This window comes from Lynx rufus, unplaced genomic scaffold (assembly GCF_022079265.1).
Source record: "Lynx rufus isolate CCGP_SWC_20201006 ecotype Redwood Valley unplaced genomic scaffold, mLynRuf1.p SCAF_13, whole genome shotgun sequence".
In the NCBI taxonomy this organism is placed as follows: Eukaryota; Metazoa; Chordata; class Mammalia; order Carnivora; family Felidae; genus Lynx; species Lynx rufus.
The window spans coordinates 12057135-12080624 of NW_025814827.1; the positions used below are offsets into that span (position 1 = coordinate 12057135).

The 23490-nt window shown below is 38.2% G+C and overlaps 1 protein-coding gene across 1 annotated transcript in view; it reads right to left on the minus strand.

Annotated features, from left to right (window-relative positions):
* The window catches only part of TRIP4 (thyroid hormone receptor interactor 4), a 69356-nt gene that overhangs the window by 37081 nt on the left and 8785 nt on the right, over nucleotides 1-23490 (minus strand). Inside the window, exons 4-7 of the mRNA XM_047074961.1 lie at nucleotides 15808-16020; nucleotides 14329-14407; nucleotides 6994-7123; nucleotides 3706-3921 (exon numbers count right to left, since the gene is read on the minus strand). Of these exons, the coding sequence (XP_046930917.1) occupies nucleotides 3706-3921; nucleotides 6994-7123; nucleotides 14329-14407; nucleotides 15808-16020 (638 nt within the window). The remainder of the gene's footprint in view (nucleotides 1-3705; nucleotides 3922-6993; nucleotides 7124-14328; nucleotides 14408-15807; nucleotides 16021-23490) is intronic.

Genomic DNA, 23490 nt, shown 5'->3' on the forward strand with positions numbered 1-23490 from the left:
AGACCAAAGATATTTGTTAGGAACCTTTTATACGCAAGGCGACTTAAATAAGGTATGGAAAACATGGTTCTTGCCTTCAAGAAGCTTTGAATCTAAATGGCAGGTTTAAGATAGCTATGAAGATGATGAACAAAACATGGAAGGATGTAGTGCTACTATGAGAGAGTTATTACAATGATTATTATTATAATCCCATGTGTTGTACCAAGTAGGTAGACATTTCAAAGGCAAAGATTGTGGGAGAGATTTCCAAACCAAGGAAAAAGCAGAAACACAACAGGCATAAAGCTAAAAAAGAAAAAGAGAGAAAGAAAGAAGAAAAAAAACAAGAATTTTGAGGGAAGAGGGGAGTCTAAATAAAATAGGGTGGGGACAGTGGGATCTGAAGAAGGAAATAATTTTGAAATATAATAAATGGTAAATGTACCTACAACTCTAGAACCTATACAAGAAGCAATACAAATAGCTAATCAGTACATTTTTAGAATGTTCAGACTTACCAGTATACAACTAAAACAAAGAAATGTAAATAAAAATTTTCACAAAATAAATACAATTTTTCGTATGTGAGAAGAGTAAATGTTTTTTTTAAATGTTGAGAAGGGGATGAAGAAACTAGTATCTTACTACCTGGTTATAGCTGGTAAGTCAAAAAGTATGCATAATTTAAGATACAATTTGAGATACTGTCCAATTTAACTTCTAAAGGGCTGTATGTACTTTTTATTGAACATAAAAATAACTTATTATAAAGGCAATTTATAACTGGAAAATACAAATTAATGGGAAAAAAAGAAAAATTCCTAAACCCATCACCAAAAAATAATTTTACTTTTTTTTCTTTATGTTTACATATCACATACGTAATAGGTAAGAACAAATAATTATTTTGAAGCTAGTGGTAGAATTTCTTTTATGGAGAGAACAACCTTTGTTTAGGAAAATTCTACAATGGATTTGGCAGATCCGAAAGAGAAGGCCAAAACTGAACCTTGTGGAAAGCATTACTATGTTTACCAATATCCAATTGTGGGGGGGGGGAGGGGGGAGAGAAAGAGAGAGAAAGAGGGGTGGGGAGAGGATGAGAAGAGAAAGGAGGGATGGGGAGGGAGGGAGACAAAGAGGGAAGGAGGAAGAGAGAGGGAGAGAGAATGAGGGGAAGGGAGAGAATGAAAGAGAAGGGGAAGGGGATGGGGATGGAGGGGGAGACAGAGAGGGAGAGAGAGAGAGAGAAAGGGGGTGGAGAGGGAAAGGGAGAGAGGAAGAGAGAGAAAGAAATAGAAAGGGGGGTGGAGAGGGAGGGAGGGAGGAAGAGAGAGAGAAAGAGAGAGACAGACATACAGACAGACAGACACCATTTCCAAAACAAAAAACAGGAAAATCCTGTGCTTTCTTTTCAGTGCTATGCTGGAGCCAATACACATGTCTCTGAACTCTATGTTCAGTGACTTCATGTTGGTAACTTGAAATTGGCCATGATGGGAATTTTTCATGAGACTTTTTTTCTTAGAGCAGTTTTAGGTTCACAGCAAAACTGAACAGAAGGTTCACACATTTCTCATATGCTCCCTGACTCCACACATCCATACCTTCCCATTATCAGCCATTCCTCACTTGAGTAGTACATTTGTTAAAATTAATCAACCTACACTGACACACTGTCACCCCAAATCCATAATTTACATTAGGATTTACTCTTCGCATTGAGGCTGTACCATTTTAATAGTCCCATCCACAGTAAGAGAGCATACTCATTTTCCTATACTCACAGACTATGCATGTAGTATTTTGTATATATGTATTTTTTATTTCAGCCAATTTAATGATACATTGTTTTAAAATCTCCATTTCCCTTATAACTAGTTGAACATTTTATTTATTTATTTATTGCTTAAAGTTTATTTAAGTAATCTGTACACCCAAGATGGGACTTGAGCCCAGAACCCCAAGATCAAGAGTCACATGCTCTTCTGACTGAGCCAGCCATATGCCCCTAGTTGAACTTTAAAAAAAAATTTTTTTTTAATGTTTATTTATTTTTGAGAGAGAGACAGAATGCGAGTGGGGAGGGGCAGAGAGAGAGGGAGACACAGAATCCGAAGCAGGCTCCAGGCTCTGAGGTGTCAGCACAGAGCCTGACACATGGCTCGAACTCACAAGCTGTGAGATCGTGACCTGAGCTGAAGTCGGACACTCAACCGACTGAGCCACCCAGGCGACCCAGTAGTTGAACATTTTTTTAAAAATTTCTATTGGCCGGGAGGCCTGGGTGGCTCAGTCGGTTAAGTGTCCGACTTCAGCTCAGGTCATAATCTCATGGTCTGTGAGCTCAAGCCCCACATCAGGCTCTGGGCTGACAGCTTGGAGCCTCCTTTGGATTCTGTGTCTTCCTCTCTCTCTGTCCCTCCCCTGCTTATACTATGTCTCTCTCTCTCTCTCTCTCTCTCTCTCTCTCTCTCTCAAAAATAAAGAAACATTTAAAAAAAAATTTTTTTTTAATTTCTATTGGTCATTTGTATTTCTTCACCTGTAAATGGTCCTTAGGCTTCGCTCGTCTTTCTACTGGATTGTTTGGTATGTTTCTTTTAATTTGCAGGTCTTTACATACTATAGATCTTCCTCTTTTGACTTAAAAATGTTTAAAATATTCTCTCAGCTTGGTGCATTTTTTTACTTTATTTAAAATATCTCGTCTTAGGGGTACCTGGGTGGCTAAATTGGTTGAGCTTCCGACTTCAGCTTAGGTCATGATCTCAGTTGTGCAGTAGAGCCTCACATAGGGCTCTGTGGTGAGAGCTCGGAGCCTGGAGCCTGCTTCGGATTCTGTGTCTCCCTCTCTCTCTGCCCCTCCCCCACGCACGCTCTTTATCTCTCAAAAAAATAAGTAACATTAAAACATTTTTTTGACATCTCGTCTTTTTGTCTTCTGGGTTGTGTATTTTGCTTAGAAAGAGCTATGGGACGCCTGGGTGGCTCACACAGCTAAGTGTTGGACTCTTGATCTCAGGTCAGGTTATGGTCTCATGGTTCATGGGATGAAGCCCTGACTCCCTGAGTCAGGCTCTGTGCTGACAGCACAGGGCCTGCTTGGGATTCTCTGTCTCTCCCTTTCTTTGCCATTTCCCTGTGCCCATACACGCACGCATGCTCTCTCTAAAAATAAACAAACTTAAAAAAAAAAAAAACTTTATTACACCAAGACTGTATCTATATTCTCCTGCATTTCTTTATTTATTTCTGATCCTTTTACCTCTTTTACATTTAACCATTTAGCCAAACTTATTATCACAGTATGGTTTGAAATAGAGATCGAATGTCAATTTTTTCCAAGCTGGTGGCCAATCATCCCAGCATGTATTTAACCCTTTCCTTATTATTTAGAAATGCTACCTGCTTTAATTACTAATTTACACATGTATACACACAAACACATACAATGCAGGTTTTGTTCTGGATTCCTTTACATTCCCATGCCCAAATGGCACCTCATTGTTTAAAAAGTTTTTTTATCAAACTATAGTAATTATCTGGAAAAGTTACCCTCACTGTTCATTTTCAAAATTTTCTTAGCCACTCTTACATTTTTCTATTCCAAATGAATGTATTATTTTTAAAATCAACAAAAATAACAGATCCATGAGAGGGGGCGAATCCTTTTTAGACAAAATGCCCCCTCCCAGACCCTTTCTGGTGCTGCCCACTTACTTGCTGTGATACTCTGCTAGAGGATTTTCATCTTCCACGATCTTCCTGCCTGCAAAGTCAATGGTGATTTTCTTAGAGAGCCGAGACATATGTCGAAATTCTCTCAGCTCCTCCTCTCGTTTTTGCAGGGTCTCCCGCTCAATTTTAGACAACCACTGGTTAGAATCACTGGCAAAGTAATCTGACTCATCATCAATGACTTGCGTCCTTCGAATGCTAAGGAGATAAAGAGAACACATGTCAATTGGGTTACCTGTTGACAAAACAGGGACTTGATTACTGGAAAACTGTTTTAAGGCAGTTTACTCTTTGCTATCCTGAAAAGTATCTCAAACACAGATGCCCAAAAAAGTTCCATAATAAGGTCAAGCTCTGCTTGGTCCCCAGCTTCGGCATGTACCTTATCCCCACAGCAGGTCTAGCTCAGCTCATAAAACTAATCTCACCTTCAGGCAGAAAAAGACACAGCCTCACAATCCATTGTTCTTCTAACTCTTTCTCACTAGTCCAGCCATAACTGGGTTATCACCTGGTTTTGCTGCATCTGAGTTCATGTCTTGGCAGCTTACTCACTATCCTAGTCCCTCAACAACTGGGGTCCAGTCGATTCCTGCTAGTCCCAACTGCTGCCTTTCCCTTAGAAACTTAAAGAGTTCTATTCTGGACAGTTTAAGGCCCATGGCTTACTCTTAGGACATCCTACTACCCTACTACTACTATATGTCAGTTTCTACCCCTTGCCCCCCCAATCTTAGCACTTGTCCCTCACTAAAACACTGGATCAAATTCTAAGATATGTCAATCAGACCTATTTCTAAGATCATATCAACAAAGAAACTAAGAACTAGAAGGAATTTTAATGACCCAATTCTCTCATTCTACAGATAATGAACTTGGGGTGGGGCTCACAGAAGTTAACTGACTACTCCAAATGCACAAATCCAGTCACAATTGACTCCGTGCCTAATTATTACAAATTAGTGATATACAAAGGCATAGGGAAATACTGAAATCAGATTCATATACTGATTTCAGTTTTTCAGGACATGGCTGGAATTATACAAGTTTTAAAGTAGACTGAGAGTGGGAAGTTTCAGAGAGCTCAGGAGAAACCTGCTCCTATATGTGAACCTAAATAATGAAACTAGTATCCTGGAACACACAAGAAAAGGAGCAATATCTGTGGAGAGAGACCCTTTTCTAGTTTCTATTTACCAAGAAATGTACTCCATTGCTAATTCTATTTCTAATGACAGTTTTATTGAGTAGGGCTAGAAGTGATACTTAAAAGATTAAGAGTAGGGGTGCTTGGGTGGTTCAGTCGATTAAGCATCCAACTTTGGCTCAGGTCATGATCTCAGTTTGTGAGTTCGAGCCCCACACTGGGCTCTCTGCTGTCAACGTGGAGCCCATTTCAGGTCCTCTGGCTCCCCTTTCTGCTCCTCCTCAACTCACACACACATGGTCTCTCTCTCTCTCTCTCTCTCAAAAATAAACATTAAAATAATAATAATAATAAATATTGAGTGAATAGGAGTCACAAACCTTGTGATGGGCTTACTTCAGAAATAGCTTTCATTAGTCAAAGAAAGACAAGTATCATATGACTTCATTCATATGAGGACTTTAAGAGACAAAACAGATGAACATAAGGGAAGGGAAAAAAAATAGTATAAAAACAGAGAGGGGAACAAAACATAAGAGACTCTTAACTATGGAGAACAAACAGAGGGTTACTGGAGGGGTTGTGGGGGGGGGGGAAGGGCTAAATGGGTAAGGGGCATTAAGGAATCTACTCCTGAAATCATTGTCGTACTATATGGTAACTAATTTGGGTGTAAATTAGAAAAAAAAAAATTAAAAAGAAAAATAGCTTTCAAGGCGCCAGGGTGGCTCAGTCAATTCAGTGTCTGACTGGATTTTGGCTCATGTCATGAGCTCACGGTTCTTGAGTTCGAGCCCAGTGTCACGCTCTGCGCTGACAACACGGAGCCTTCTTGGGATTCTCTCCCTCCTTCTCTCTCTGCCCCTCCCCTGCTCTATCTCAAAAATAAATAAACTTAAAAAAAAAAAGCTTTATGGGGCGCCTGGGTGGCTCAGTTGGTTAGGCGTCCGACTTTGGCTCAGGTCACAATCTCACTGTCCGTGAGTTCGAGCCCCGCGTCGGGCTCTGTGCTGACTGCTCAGAGCCCGGAGCCTCTTTCAGATTCTGTGTCTCCCTCTCTCTCTGACCCTCCCCTGTTCATGCTCTGTCTCTCTCCATCTCAAAATAAATAAACGTTTAAAAAAAAAAAAAAAAAAAGCTTTCAAAGTTGTATCTCAGATTTACAGCAAAGGGTTTGGAAGGAGGAAGTATGTCTAACCAAAAACTTATAATGCCAGAAACAGACTCCTAGGTCAGTTACAATACATAGGAGATTAAGGGTTCTCCAAGGACCCTCACAGATTCCCACATGGCCATTTGAGAAATGAATGTATAAGTCCTATTTAAACATTTTTTACCACTAACTGGATTTCAATACATATTTTGTCTAAAAGAAGAAAAAGGTGAAAGAGAAAGAAAAAATGAACTAACAAATTGATAAAATTGTCTCCTACAGAGAAGTCAATGGGCTAAATGACAAAAGTGTAGGAGTGTAAAAGCCTATTTAGGAACTTTTTTTTTTTTTTTAAGTAGGCTCCACGTCTGGCAGAGCCCAACACAGGGCTCGAACTCATGACCAAGACCTGAGACGACATCAAGAGTTGGACACTCAACTGACTGAGCCACCTTATCCGCCCTAAATTTAGGGACATTTTAATACACTGATCATTAAATCAGAAAACAATTTAGTGTTAACGGGAAGGGGAAGGGTAAACCAGGCCTTCCCAGGATATGCCACTACCTATGCTCTTTCAGAAGCAATTTCTTATAGATCCTCCAGAGCCCAGCACAGTCGTTTGCACATGGTAGGTACTCTAACATATGGTGACCGATGGAATGAATGGCTGCAAGGAAAACAACTGGGGAATTCTGTCAACCCAAATCAACTTTCTGGCGGTATACTAGTACTAGCATCTGACAAAAATTTAATAATGTTGCAGGGTAAGATGCTCTTTATGGGAACCTATCTTACTCAAACATGAATTCAAAAACAAGATGTAGGCCTCCTATGTAGCAGAGCTCTTCTTTTGCTGTGAATCTTTCATACTTCACTGTAAAAAGGTATCAAGTTCCAGAATAATGTTTTAATGGCCAGGATATGTAGACCACTCTATTTCTTACCATTTGTTATTCTAACCACATACCTAGTTCTGTCAAATTCTAACAGTTTGTCCTTATGCTTAATAGCCTTCTCCAGACCAGACTTAATTCGCAATTCTTGATGAGGAAGAAGGTCCTTGGTAGAGATGTCCACCTTTCCAGAATTCTCCGTCCCTGAAATTCAATAAGGAAACCAAATGATATCAGACTGTAATATAAATTAGTTGTATCACTGTGCAGCAAAGAACAAAATATCAGAAGATCTGGCTCTGTTTTAAATGGCTGACAGCCTTCATTTCAATGAAAAACAAATAACACGTGCTAGGCTTTACTTATTAAGCACCAAGCAGGGCTTCACACAAGATTGGTTTTCAGGAAACATTAGGATCCACTTCTTCCCATGTGGAAATTTGGATCACTAAGGGTACCAAACTGTTAAACAATATAAAAATGCCATGTAAAGGAAAAGATTTATTAAGTAGGGGTGACTACAACCTTTAAACATACTTTCAGGGGTGCCTGGGCATCTCAGTCAGTTAACCATCTGACCCTTGGTTTGGGCTCAAGTCATGATTTCATGGTTTATGAGTTTGAGACCCATGTGGGGATCTGTGCTGACAGTGCAGAGCCTGCTTGGGATTCTCTCTCTCCCTCTCTCTGCCTTTTCCCCATTCGCAATCTCTCTCAAAATAAATAAACTTAAAAAAAATAAACATACTTAGACATAGCAAAATTAAAAAATAGACAATGGAAGAAAAAAGTAGAAATTGCAGGAAAGGGACAGAAATGAATACTGAAGGGCGCCTGGGTGGCTCAGTCAGTTAAGCGTCCAACTTTGGCTCAGATCATGACCTCACATTTCATGGGTTTGAGCCCTGCATTGGGCTCTGTGCTGACAGCTCAAAACCTAGAGAATGCTTCAGACTCTGTGTCTCCCTTTCTCTGCCCCTCCCCCGGTTGTGCTTGATCTCTCTCTTTCTCAAAAATAAGCATTAAAAAAATTTGTTTTTAATACTGAAAACTTATTAGATGCTAAGGCACTTAATATATATTATTTAATTCTCCCAATAACCGTGTAAGACAGTTTATATTATCTTTGTTTTATAAAAAAAGAAACTAAAGTTTAGAGACGATAATATACTTACTGAGTCACTCAGAAATTAAAAGGTGGAAACAACATTTAAACTTAGGTCTAACTCTAAAGCCCACATTCATTCCTCAGCCCATGTGTCATCTCCTACATGACAGCAAACCATAAACCTATATATCACAGAAAAGAGAGCCATGAATTATGATAAAGCCAAGATCTAAGATGCATTAGGAAAACAACGAGGCTATAATTAAGGCTGACCTTATGCTTATTTTAAACTCCAGGCCTGTTCAAATTCCCATCAAAACTCTCTCTTAAGATTAAAACGAAAGGGGCGCATGAGGGACTCAGTTGGTTAAGCATCAAACTTGGCTCAGGTCATGATCTCACAGTTTGTGGGTTCGAGCCCCATTCGGCTCTGTGCTGACAGCTCAGAGCCTGCTTCGGATCCTCTGTATCCCTCTCTCTACCCCTTCCCTGTTCGCACACATACATGCTTTCTAACAAACAAATAAACATTTTTAAAAAAGACTAAAGAGAGAGAGAAACAGAGATTCTTGTGTTCTGAACATAAGAAAAACACTTAGGGGGCACCTGGGTGGCTCAGTTGGTTAGGCTTCTGACTCTGGCTCTGGTCACGATCTTGTGATTCATGAGTTCAAGCCCTGCATCAGGCTCTGTGCTGACAGCTTGAAGCCTGGAACCTGCTTTGGATTCTGTCTCCTTCTCTCTCTGCCCCACCCCCACTCGCACTCTGTCTCTCTCTCTCTCTCAAAAATAAACATTTTAAAATATTTTTTAAAAAAAGGCATTTATAACTACCTCTTCTCATAATAATGACCTTAAAGAAATTCTAACTGAAAAAATATGGAGATAATGTTCAACCTCTTCAATAAAATAATTAACTACAAAAATAAAAATATTTGAAATGTCAAAATTCAATAGTGACAGATTTTAGTCATTATGCTGTTGTAGACTGATACAATATTTTGGTAAAGTAATGTGGCAAATACATTTTAAGTGTCAAAAATGATCATATTAAAGACAAATACCATATGATTTCACTTATATGTGAAATCTAAAAAAAAAAACAAAAAGCAGAAACAGACCCCTAAATGCAGAGAACTGGTGGCTGCCAGAGGGGAGATGGATTGAGAGACAGGCAAAAAGGTATGAATGGGAGTGGGAGGTACAGGCTTCTGGTCACAGACTGATTAAGGAAGAAAAGTACAGCATACAGAATCTACTCAATGGTATTTTCATAGCATCATATGGTGACAGATGGTAGCTACATGTGTGGTGGTGAGCATAGTATAACATGTACAATCGCCGATCACTAAGTTATGTATACCTGAAACTAATATAACATTGTGTATCAACTATACTTCAGTTTTAAAAAAAATAATAATATTCTTTAAAAAAATAAAAAGTAAATAAATAAAACTCATCTTCTTTGGGGTGCCTAGTTGGCTCACTTGGTGGAACATGCAACCCCTTGATCTCAGGGTTGTGAATTCAAGCCCCACGATGGGTGTAGACATTAATTTAAAAAAAAAAAAAAAAATCTTTGACTCAGTAATCCCATTCTTGGGAATTTATCCCAAAGCAATAAATTGAAAGATATATTAACAAAGGTGACTGTAATATTTATAATTTTTGAAGAGTCAAAATTTTCAGTAACTGCAAGTAGGTGATCAAATTACAATAAATCAAGTTAATAGACTATTTGGGGCCACTAAAATCAATAAATGTGAAGAATATATAGCAACATAGAAATTATAAAATACTAATAGAGAAAAATGAAAACAAAAGAAAAAAAGGAAAACAAAATCCTATACACACTATGATCACTAATACCAACCAATTTTTATTTATTTATTTATTTTTTAAACATTGATTTATTTTTGAGACAGAGAGAGCATGAACAGGGAGGGTCAGAGAAAGAGGGAGACACAGAATCTGAAACAGGCTCCAGGCTCTGAGCTGTCAGCACAGAGCCCGACGCGAGGCTCGAACCCACGGACCGTGAGATCATGACCTGAGCCGAAGTCGGACGCTTAACCGACTGAGCCACCCAGGCGCCCTCCCAACCAATTTTTAATGAAAAAAAAAAAAAAAAAAGAAAACAAAACTATGAACTAAAGCAAAAACAAAAATTTGCATAAGTGGAAAGTAATGGATACATTGTTTTTCCTTTTAAAAATGTCCTGGGGCGCCTGGGTGGCTCAGGCAGCTAAGCAACCAACTCTTGATTTCAGCTTGGATCACCATCTCATGGTTCATGAGATCAAACCCTGAATTGCGCTCACGTTGTTGGTGCAAAGCCTGCTTGGGATTCTCTGTCTCCCTCTTTCTCTGCCCCTCCCCTGCTTGTTATTTCTCTCAAAATAAATAAATAAACATCCAAAAAAAATTTTTTTAGGGGCATCTGGGTGGCTGAGTTGGTTGAGCGTCTGTCTGACTTTGGCTCAGGTCATGATCTCATGGCTCATGGGTTCAAGCTCCGCGTCGGGCTCTGTGCTGACAGCTCGGAGCCTGGAGCCTGCTTTGGATTCTGTGTCTCCCTCTCTCTCTGCCCCTCCCCCACTCATGCTCTGTCTTTGTTTCTCAAAAATAAACATTAAAAAAAATTTTTTTTTTATTCTTAATGCCCTTAAATATTTTTAAGATCTTTGTAATGTTTGTTTGTTTAATGTTTTATTTATTTTTGAGAGACAGAACGTGAGCAGGGGAGGGGCAGAGAGAGGGAGACACAGAACCCCAAGAAAGATCCAGGCTCTGAGCTGTCAGCACAGAGCCTGATGTGGGGCTCGAACCCACGGGCAGATCACAACCTGAGCCAAAGTTGGATGCTTAACTAACTGAGCCACCGAGGAGCCCCAAATGTTTATGTATTCTCGAGAGAGAAATAGAGTGTGTGCAAGAGTGGGGGAGGGGCACAGACAGAGGGAGACAGATGATCCCAAGCAGGCTCTGCACTGACAAGAGAGAGCCCAATTTGGGGTTCCAAGTCACAAACTGTGAGATCATGACCTGAGCTGAAGTTGGATGCTTAACCAACTGTGCTACCCTAAGCTGAAGTTGGACGCTTAACCAACTGAGCCACCCAGGTGCCCCCCCCCAAAATTTTATTCTTTTAAAATGTTCATTTATTTTTGAGAGAGAGAATGTGAACGGGGGGGGGGGAGGCAGAGAGAGAAGGGGACAGAGGATCTGAGTCAGGCTCTGTGCTAAGAGCAAAGAGCTCAGGGCAGGGCTAGAGCTATGAGATCATGACCTGAGCCAAAATTGAAAGCTGGACTTTTAACTGACTGACTCACTCAGGTGCCCAGAGTGGGGCTCAAACTCACAACCCTAAGATTAAGAGTTGCATGCTTCACTGCCTGAGCCAGCCAGGCACCCGTGTCCTTAACAATTTTTATTAAGTGTTTTTCAACTATAAAAGACAAAGAAAAGGGCATCTGGGTAGCTCAGTTGGTTGAGTGTCTGACTCTTGGTTTCAGCTCAGGTCATGATCTCACAGGTTTTGAGTTTGAGCCCTGCATCAGGCTCTGCACTGACAGTGGGGTGCCTGCTCAGGATTCTCTCTCTGCCCCTTCCCTGTGCTCTCTCAAAACAGAGGCTAACTAAAAAAAATAATAATAAATTATTAAAAAAAGACTTAGAAAAGAGTTGCAAAAAAAAAAAAAAAAGAAAAGTTCTATATAAGTTTCTGTCAGTTTCCCTTAATGCTAATACCTTATCTTACATAACCATAGTACAATTATCAAAAGAAATTAACAATCATATCCTTTTTTTTAATTTAAATTTTAGTTAGTTAACATACCATGCAATATTGGTTTCAGGAGAATTCAGTGATTCATCACTTACGTACATATCCAGTGCTCATCACAATTAAGTGCCCTCCTTAGTACCCATCACCCATCTAGCCCATCTCCCACCCACCTCTCCCCATCAACCCAGAGTTTGTTCCCAACAGTTAAGAATCTCTTGTGGTTTGTTTCCCTATCACTTCTTTCCCCCTCCTTCCCATATATTCATCTGTTTTGTTTCTTAAATTCCACATGAGTGAAATCATAGAGTATTTGTCTTTCTCTCATTGACTTATCTCCCTTAACATCTGCGTTGTTGCAAATGGCAAGATTTCATTCTTTTTTGATGGCTGAGTAATATTCCATTGTATATGTATACCACATCATCTTTATCCATTCATCAGTCGATGAACATCTGGGTGGCTGCACCAGTTGCATTCCCACCAAAAGTGCAAGAGGGTTCCCCTTTCTCTGCATCCTTGTCAACAGCTGTTGTTTCTTGTGTTGTTAATTTTAGCCATTCTGACAGGTGTGAGGTGGTATCTCACTGTGGTTTTGATTTGTATTTCCCTGATGATAAATGATGTTGAGCATCTTTTCATGTCTCTATTAGCCATCTGGATGTCTTCTTTGAAAAAGTGTCTATTCGTGTCTTCTGCCCATTTCTTCACTGGGTGATGTTTTTTGAGTGCTGGTCTTTAGAAGTTCTGTAGAGATTTTGGATACTAACCTTTTATCAGAGAAGTCATTTGCAAGTATCTTCTCCCATTCCGTGGGTTGCCTTTTAGTTCTGTTGTTTCCTTCACTGTGCAGAAGCTTTTTATCTTGATGAAGTCCCCGTAGTTCATGTTTGCTTTTATTTCCCTTGCCTTTGGTGAGGTGTGTAGTAAGAAGTCACTCTGGCAGAGGTCAAAGAGGTTGTTGCCTGTGTTCTTCTGTAGGATTTTGATGGTTTCCTGTCTCACATTTAGGAATTTCATCCATTTTGAATTTATTTTTGTGTATAGTGTAAGAAAGTGGTCCAATTTCATTCATTTGCAGGTCGCCATCCAGTTTTCACAACACCATTTGTTAAAGAGATTGTCTTTGTTCCACAGGATATTCTTTCCTGCTTTGTCAAAGATTAGTTGACCATATAGTTGTGGGTCCATTTCTGGGTTTTCTATCTATGTGTCTGTTTTTGTGCCAGTATCATACTGTCTTGATGACTACAGCTTTGTAATATAGCTTACTATAATACTATCAACTAAATTACAGTCTTTATTTGGATTCCAACATTTTTTCCATTCTGGGATCCAACTCAGGATCCTACATTACAGTTACTTGTCATGTCTCCTCAGTTATCGTCTAATCTGTGACAATCTTCAGTCTTTCCTGGTTTTTCATGACTTTGCAAATCTGCTATTCTTTAACTTTTCATCCAACAGTTTTAGCATCCATTGGTGGATCTTGCCTGTAGCAATTACTACTGCTGTGGTATTCTAAATGGCGATTTTCTACAACCCTCATTCCTTCACATTATTAATTGGAATTTTTCTATAAGAAAAAGCTGACCCTTCTCCCCTATTTATTAACTTATTCATTTAATTCAGGACATTAATTTTATTATCTCAGTTATAATCCAAAATTATTATTAGTTTTTTACTCAATGTTATGTGGCTTTAACACTTAAAAAAATTTTTTTAACATTTATTCATTTTTGAGAGTGAGAGAGACAGAGCATGAGTGGGGGAGGGGCAGAGAGAGAGGGAGACACAGAATCCAAAGCAGGCTCCAGGCTCTGAGCTGTCAACACAGGGCCCGATTCGGGGCTCGAACTCACAAACCGCGAGATCATGACCTAAGCCAAAGTCGGTCGCTTAACCAAGTGAGCCACCCAGGCGCCCCAACACTTTTTAAATAAATAAAAGCTTGTAGGGGTGCCTGGGTGGCTTAGCTGGTTAAGCCTCTGACTCTTGCTTTCAGCTCAGGTCGTAATCACACGTTTCAAGAGACTGAGCCCTGCCTTGAGCTCTGTGCTGACAGCATGGAGCCTGGTTGGGTTTTTTCTCCCTTTCTCTGCCCCTCCCTTGTTCATGTGCACTCTTTCTCTCTTGCACAAAATAAATAAATAAACATTTTTTAAAAATATAAAATACATGCTGAGAGAAGCACCTGGGTGCTTCAGTCAATTAAGCATCCTTCTCTTGATTTTGGCTCAGGTCATGATCTCGTAGATCCTAGGATCGAGCCCCACATCAGGCTCTACTCTGACAGCATGGAGACTGCTTGTGATTCTTTCTTTCCCTCTTTCTCTGTCCTTTATCCACTTCTCTCTCTCTCAAAAAAAAATAATATAAAAAAAATTTTTGTAAACACCTGTAGGATAAATGAGTAATTAAACTGCATCTTGCATACCAGTATACAAGAAAAACAATCACAGACACAACAAAATGTATTAATCACCATGGTGATCCAATCAGAACATTGTTGCCTACCTGACATTAGCTTCTTCAGCAATTTCTGGCTTTTGTTTGAGTCACGCTGTAAAATATCCTGCTCTTCACGAGTACATACCTATAAAGTAACAAGAACAAGACACATGATCCAATAGTTACATTAATTTTGTCTTAATATATCTAAAAAGTAACCTCAAATTACACGAGATATGGCAATAAAATGAGACCATTGGTGCTTTTTGTTATCCAAACCTAACAAAAATATACAAATCCAAATGAGTTTGCCCTGGTCTCTTTCGATTTTTCCCTTCTTACATGAACCATAGAAAAAACTGATCTCATTGGAAGTCCCTAAATGATTTGATAGCTAAAAAAAAGAAAAAAAAGAAAGAAAAAAGAAAAAAAATCTAACCTACTTTCAAAGGACAAAGATTTGCCATCATTGAATATTGGGGAAAAAATATAATACTTTTTTTTTAAAAAAGACTTCCAGTTCTAATCATTTAATCCAAGTCTTACAAAAGAAATTATAAACAGATGTCTTATTAGAAAGAACCAGAAAAAGCAAATTACAGTGCCACCAGTGAAAACCAGTCTTTTATACTATACATATTTCATTTGTCTTTGAATACTACCTACTTATAAAATAATGAATATATTAAGCAAAGAAAAAGTTCTATTTATTACAAAATGACTGCAATTATAAGGGAGGCAAAAAAGGAGTTACTTTCAAACCAATTTCATACTGAGTTTATAAAACTACAAGACTTCAAAGGCCAATCTGCTTTACGTTACTCTTTCTTGAATTTAAGGATTCAAAAGACTTATCAGAAAACATGGAAATTGCTTAGAGGTTGCTGCAGTGGCACAAAGTTCCCACTAGCAGCTATAGGGTGTTTTTCTACAGAAAGCTCCATATCAGAGGATATTTACTGCTGATTTAAGAATGTATTTTTCATTTTATATTTTTTATTGTAGATACTACATTTTTCAGGTCATCCAGTACCAGCTTATTTTTTTTTTCAGCTTAGTTTTTGAGTGTACTGTAAAAAGGCACCAGAGAAGGGAAAACAAGGCAATATATAAAATGGATGCCTTTACCAACATCAAACACCATTGCTTCTGCCAACCAGCTCAACTGGCAGAATAAGCTTTGCAGACAACTCATTAGGGTGTTGGTAAGACAGTCATTACTACCACACTCTTGAGATCATTCTCTCAGACAACGAAGATGGTGATGAGTTGTCCTGGAAATAGAAGCTATAATAACCTGAGGATTATGTTATAGTACAAGACTTGGAGCCTTCAACAATATATATACTCAAAACTCTTCTCACTAACAGTCCTCAGTACTAAGATATAACCTTGGTTTCTTGATTAATCGAATTCCTGCTACTGGAGTTTACTGGACATTTGAGGGAAGAAATTTCCTAAGAAAAAAGAAATTACTAAGGATGTGAATGTCCCTACGTACTCAACCAAAAGATAGTAAAATAAAATATAAAAGAAACAATTTACCAGAGTGCCACAGAAAAAGCAGGGGCCAGAACCTTCTTGTTCACAGACAATGCGCCCACAGATCAGACAGTTATTGATCAGCTTGTGCTTCTGGCCCAGGCAATCACAAGGATGGCGACCAGGAATCAGGACTGCAAGCCTGTCCTGTCCCTCTTTTGTGTATAAACTGACAAACTTTGTCTTCTTCTTTAAGGAGCTGCTGTTCTCCTGTGCCTAATTGTACAAAGATATCAGAAATAACATAAAAAAAATTAATGACAATGAAAATAGTCAAGAAAAGAAAAACCTCAGTTCTGTTCAATGACAACTTATATACTACCTAGGAACCATGACAGAAGGTAGTGAGAGAAACACAAATTAAGGGTTATAATCAAGGGTCTGAAGAAAGGTTATATTCTAGAAAAGCTACCTGATATACCTTGCCTTTTTTGCTAGTAGCTTTCAGTCCCCTATTATAGCTGGTAGAAGGTAAATCTAGCAGTAAAAGCTGTTTACGGGACATATATAAGCATGCTTAAAGTGGAGATCATAAAAACAAGAATGTCTCTAAAAGCAGATGATACAGGTTTAAAATAAGAAAAATTAAAAAAAATGACTCAATAAGAAAAAGACAGATGACACAATAGAAAAATGGGCAAACTATCTAAACAGGAACTTCATTCAAGAAGATATCCAACTGGCCACCAGACACAGGAAAAGGTACTTAAGCTACCCTTCATTACTCATCAAGGTAATGCAAAAGAAAACCAAAATTCAATACCAACCAGAATGGCTAAACTGAAAAAGAAAATACAGAAGAGTGCTGGTAAGGATACAAGAACAATTAAAGCTTTCATACACTGTCAGTGGGAGTGTAAACTGGTATCTACCAAAGCTGAACATATGCATATCTTGTGACTCAGCAATTCAGTTCTTGGATATATACTCAACAAAAATGTGTAAATATGTTCACCAGAAGACATGTACAAGAATGTCACTGCAGCAATGGAACTGGAAACTATCCAAATGTCCAACAGATTGATGTATTCACTTAATAGAATTGTCGGTAGCTTTGAGAATGAAAAAGTATAGCTACACAAAACAATATTGCTAATTCCCATAAACCATGTTGATTGAAAGAAACCACAAACAAAAGAATACACACTATATAGCTCCACTTACACAAAATTCATAAGCAGGCAAAACTAATCTATGTTGTTAGAAGTCAGGAAGGTGTTTTCCCCGGGGAGGGACGTCATTTTTTTTTGGGACAAAATGGGGGTCTTTTAGAGGAAGGGTGATGTTTTGTTTCTGGCTATAAACATATGGTCAGTTTGTGAAAATACATCTGTTCACTTCTGTCTATATGTTGTAAAATTAAAAGTTTAAATAGAAAACTTTATTTATCAGCCTCTGTCTTAGTCCATTCAAGCTGCTATAACAAAACATAACAGACTGGGTAGCTTATAAACAACAGAAATTTATTTCTCACAGTTCTAGAGGCTGGAAGTCCAAGATCAGAGTGCCAGCATGGTTGGGTGAGGGCCCTCTTCCAGGTCACAGAAATGATTTCTTCTAGATCACTGTATCCTAACACAGCAAAAGGGGCAAGGAAGCTCTGTGGGATCTCTTTTATAAGAACACTAATTCTATTCATGAGGGTTCTACCTTCATGACATAAGAACCTCCCAAAGGCCCTACTTCCTAATATAATCGCACTAGCATTTCAACATATAAATTTGGGGGGGGGACATAAACATTCAAACACTTATTTATATAGATGCCTCTTGCTTTCCCTTTTCAGGGAAGAAACATCTTCAAGAGTTTTAGCGGATGGGAAAATGACTACAAGGAAAAGAACAATTCTTTGCTATGACATGCTAGAAGTTGAGATACCCAAAGCCAGAAGTTGAGATATAGAGATAATACCATAGAAGTCAACTTAGGTAAAAATTAAAATCTAAGAGAGTGCTAAAGATTTTATCTAATCTAGCAGGCTGCCATTTTTCAACCTAGTCAATTATATTTTTGGCTGTCAGTGATCATGGTGAGAGGATTAAAATCTCTAAGCAGAAACTTGTATTTGACTCCCATTAAATTATCCAGTAACATTAACATAAGGTATTTGAGGGCTGTGCTTTGATGAGTTCCCATATACATAATGGGCAATGAGTACATATTGAGAAATACAGGAGAAAAAGGAAGAACAGGACAAGTAAGAAAATTCATAGCCTATCACTGCACTGCTTAAAACTATTCACTGCCTTCCCGTTGTGCTTAGAATAAAATCCAAGGTACTTATAATGCCCTATAAAACTTTACATATGGCCTCCAGGTGCTCTCCAATCTCTTCTACATATCACTCTTCCCCTGTTCACTATGCTCCAGCCACACAGGCTTCTGATAATTGCTAAACACCTGTCTCTATCTCTCCTTTACACTTGTCATTCTCTCAATCTGAATGGTTCCTAGCCCATCTCTTTATATGCTGCCTCCTTTTCTTTTTTTTTTTTCTAATTTTTTTTTTAACGTTTTATTTATTTTTGAGACGGGCAGAGACAGAGCATGAACAGGGGAGGGTCAGAAAGAGGGAGACACAGAATCTGAAACAGGCTCCAGGCTCTGAGCTATCAGCACAGAGCCCGATGCGGGGCTCGAACTCACGGACCGCGAGATCATGACCTGAGCTGAAGTCGGGCGCTTAACCGACTGAGCTAACCCAGGGCTCCTTTTCATTGTTCAGTTCTGAGCTATAATTTCACTCCCTCTGAAAGGCTTTCCCTGAATACTCTACCTAAACTAGCTCCCTTCCTACCAACTACTGCCTATCACACTGCCCTTTTTATTTCTTTCATGGCAGTTTTTATAATCTATAATTAATTTTTTTTTTCCAACTGTCTTTTCTATGTTTCCTTTGAACCACTAAGATGTAACCTCTAGGAGAGCATAGAAACCTAGAGTGTTTTATTTACTGCTATAATGTATAATGCCTAAATCAGTTCTTGACATACAGTAGACATGCAATACAATTTTCTGAATTTTCTAAATAACCAAATGAACTGCATATAGAACATGGAGACAGATTTACCTACAGGACCAAAAGTGGAACTGTCAGTACACAGCTTGACCATTACTCATGATTCCAGGTCTATGATTTGTCTACTAACTAAAATCTATTTGTAACCCCCAAATCAACACTCCAGGTGCTTTTACAACCATTGGTGGACATGAGCAGGGTGGCAAAAAATCTGAGCCTCTAAATGTATAGATTTCCCGCTAAGGCCGAGCAAAGGAATGATCTGCCTTCTTGTTTCAGCTGTCACGCTGTAAACAAGTGTCTTATTTTCAGTCTATTTACTATCACTTTTTTTGCATTTTTGTGCTTTTTCTTGGTGATCCTAATATTTAAAATGGTCCCATGCATAGTGCTTACATGTTGTCTAGTATTCCTAAGCACAAGGCTGTACCTTATATAATAGATGTGTTAGATAAGCTTTCTTCAGGCATAAGTTATAGTGCTGTTGGCTCTGAGTTCAATGTTAATAAATCAACAAGATATATTAAAGTGTCTTTAAACAGAAACACACATAAAATAAGGTTATGTATTGAATGTTTGATAAAATTGTGACCAGATGCTCACAGAAACCTAATCCTGTATTTCTCCTATGTGTAATGGTTCAGAACTCACTAATTCAGTATACACTGCAGCTCTAACAAGAAATTCCTGTATAAGAGATAAGCCATTTTTTCAAAATCATTTTCCAAGTTTGCTTAATGAGTAGAAAATACTTAAGAATTAAATACAGACTCAGAAACAGGTTGTTGAGGGATAAACTGCTCTTAAAGCATTAAGAGATATGAAATCAAAAGTTAAGTCATTATTAATTTGAAGATCTTTCCCTACCCAAGCCTGGGAAGTTATGAGTGAACCATGGTTTTTATTTTACCTTTTGAAACCTATATAACAACAAGCATCAAGGTACCTTATTCATTAAGATCCATTAGTAAAAACAGTGAAATACTTTGTTAAACTAAGATCGGCATCTACTTAACTAAAAAGCTAGGTTGTAGCTGTAGAAACATTGCATAGTCAAAGCAAGCTTCTTTAATGTGGATTGGTAAATGAGTAAGTTGACCAAACAGACTAAAGCAACATAGGACTAAATGGATTAAAAGATTAAATGATTATAAAAAAGAAACACTTAAAAAGATTGCAATATAAAATGTTAAAATTTTAATGGGGTGCCTCAGTTGGTTGAGCGTCCGACTTTGGTTCGGGTCATGATCTTGTGGGTCATGATTCCTGAGTTCAAGCCCCATGTTGGGCTCTGTACCGACAGCTTGGAACCTGGAGCCTGCTTCAGATTCTGTGTCTCCCTCTCCCTCTGCCCCACCCCTGTTCACGCTCTGTCTCTCTCTTTCAAAAATAAACATTAAAAAATGTTTTAAAAAATATTTACCAACAACTTCAAAATTTTTAAAAACTGAACTGGAATTTGTGAAAAAGCATCCTGAGGAAACTGACTCAAAGGAGAAAACATAGATAATGGTTTTCATGTTGTTTTCAACAACTTTCTCTCCTGGATGTTAAAAATTAATTTATTAAAAGTTCATTAATGTATTGTATGCTATTATTTCATGGCTATTTTTAAAAGAACAAAATAAGACTTTAAAATTTTTATCCATTACGTGGGGCACCTGTTTGGCTCAACATGTGACTTTTGGTCTTGGGGTTGTGAGTTCAAGCAGCACATTAGGCACAGAGCTTGCTTAGAAGAAAAAAAAATTATTATCCATTATTTGATAACTCTGACCAGAAAATATTCTCTTTATGGTATGAATTTTACTTTTACATTAAGATTCTATACACTTGCAGTCACCACTTATAAAATATATATTTACACACGTCTATGTAATACTTCTACTTTATTTTTTTTTAATTTTTTTTTTTTAACATTTATTTATTTTTGAGACAGAGAGAGAGATAGCATGAACAGGGAGGGTCAGAGAAAGAGGGAGACACAGAATCCAAAACAGGCTCCAGGTTCTGAGCTGTCAGCACAGAGCCCAACGCGGGGCTCGAACTCACAGACTGTGAGATCATGACCTGAGCCGAAGTCAGACGCTTAACCGACTGAGCCACCCAGGCAACCCAATACTTCTACTTTAAAAACAAGTATTTTACTGATAAAAGTAATACAAAAAATTACTCAAAATAATGTTCAGATGGATTACAAACCTAAATGTGAAAATTTTAACTTCTAAACTATTAGAGGAAAATTTAGGAGAATATATTTTTCACTTCAGGGTGGGAAAATGCCTTAAAGCTTAAATAAGCTATAAAAAGCATAAAACAAAGAAAAAGATCAATATATTTGACTACATTAAATTTAAAAATTCCTGTGAGTCAAAAGATACCACAAACGAAAAACACAGACCAGCAGATATCTGCAACACATATAATAAAAAAAATAGTACATAAGGGGCATCTTGGTGACTCAGTTGGTTAAGTGCCTGATTCTTGATCTCAGCTCAGGTCATGATCTCACAGTTGGTGAGATCAAGCCCCGAGTCGGGCTCTGTGCTGACAGTGAGGAGCCTGCTTGAGATTCATTCATTCTCTCTCTCTCTCAAAATAAATAAATTAAAAAAAAAATCTATGTATTAAAGTATTATATAGAATAAAGAACTCCCATAAAACAATTTGAAAAAGACCATCAACTCAACAGAAAAGCAGATCAAGAATATGAATAAGTAGTTCATGACAATCCAAAAGGCCAAAAAAAATGGAAATCAAAAACAAATCAACAAACTATTCAAATGACAGAGCCTCTATTTAGAATTCATGTGTGTGGAAAGCAAAATTAAATACTATTTATACTTAAAATGGGCAAAACTTGGGGCACCTGGCTAGTCAACACCTCAGTCAATAGAGTATGTGACTCATGATCTCAGAGTTTTAAGATCAAGCCTCACTTTGGGTATACCGATTACCTAAAAAATAAATAAATAAAAACAAGAATTTAAAAAAGGGCAAAACTTTAAAGGCCTCACAATATTAACCACTGGCAAAGAAGGAGAAAAGAGAAATTGCTTACCTTGATAGTAGGAGGATGAAATTGTTACAACTACTTTAGAAATTAACTGGGAGCACCTGGGTGGCTCAGTCAGTTAAGCATCCGACTTCAGCTCAGGTTATGATCTCGTCATTCAGAGTTCAAGCCCCACATTGGGCTCTGTGCTGACAGCTCAGAGCCTGGAGCCTATTTCAGATTCTGTGTCTCGCTCTCTCTCTCTCTCTCTCCTCTGCTCTCCCCCACTCATGGTACCTTTTTCTCCCTCTCTCCCTCTCTCTCTCTCTCTTTCTCTCTCTCTCTCTCAAAAATAAACACTAGGGGCGCCTGGGTGGCTGAGTTGGTTAAGCGTCTGACTTCAGCTCAGGTCATGATCTGTTGGTTCGTGAGTTTGAGCCCTGCATCGGGCTCTGTGTTGATAGCTCAGAGCCTGGAGCCTGCTTCAGATTCTGTGTCTCCCTTTCTCTCTGTCCCTCCCCTGCTCTCTCTCTCAAGAATAAACAAACATTAAAAAAATTCAAAATAAATAATTATTTTTAAAAAACTTTTAAAAATAATTTAAAAAATTGGTAGTTTCAATAAAAGAAAAATTAACAAAGCCTATACCCAGTAATTCTAGTAACAGGTAAATACTAACAATTCTCAAATGTACCTGAAGGAAATACATACAAGAATGTTCACTGCAGTTTTCACAACAGCAAACTATTATAAACAAGATAAAAGTGCATTTATGACTTAATGGAGAAATTGAATCAGTGGAATCTTGAGTTAAGAGAAACAAACCAAATCTATGTATACCACAGATTGCTCTCAAAAAGTTCTAAAAAGCACCTGCAAAATGACATTATGTTATTAGCCTACTTTTTTTTTTTTTTTAATATTCCATAGTGCAGCCATCCAGTTATGGACTATGGTTATCTTTTTTTAATGTTTATTTATTTATTTTGAGAGAGACAGAGAGAGCATAAGCAGGGGAGGGGCAGAAAGAGAGGGAGAGAGAAAATCCCAAGCAGGCTCTGGGCTTTCAGCACAGAGCCCAAAGCGGGGCTTGATCTCACGAACCCAAGATCATGACCTGAGCCAAAATCAGGTCGGAGGCTTAGCCAACTGAGCCATGCAGGTGCCCCGTCTATTTACTTACATTTTAAAAATGTACTATACTATACTATACTATAGTATATTATACTATATGCTGTTAATATATTCCTATATATGAAAAAATAGACTACTGATTTTAAGATTCACACCAAATTCAAGATAGTAATCATCTGTAGGGCAGAAGGAAACAGAACTGTGTATTAGTTTCTCAACCTAAGCACTACTGTTTCTTTTTTGTGGAGGATGCCCTATGGTAAGTAGGGTGTTTAACAGTATCATTGGCTTCTACTCACTAGATGGCAGTAGTACCCCTTTGCCCCATGCTGTGCCAGCCAAAATGCTGCCAGACACATTTCCTGGGGGGGCAAAATCAAGAACCACTGGGTAGGAAGAACAAAGAGAATTTCAACATTCTTAGTAAGGGTCCATTTATTTTATTTATTTTATGTAATCTCTATGCCCAATATGGGGCTCGAACTCACAACCCTGAGATCAAGAGCTGCATGCTCTACTGACTGAGCAAGCCAGGCAC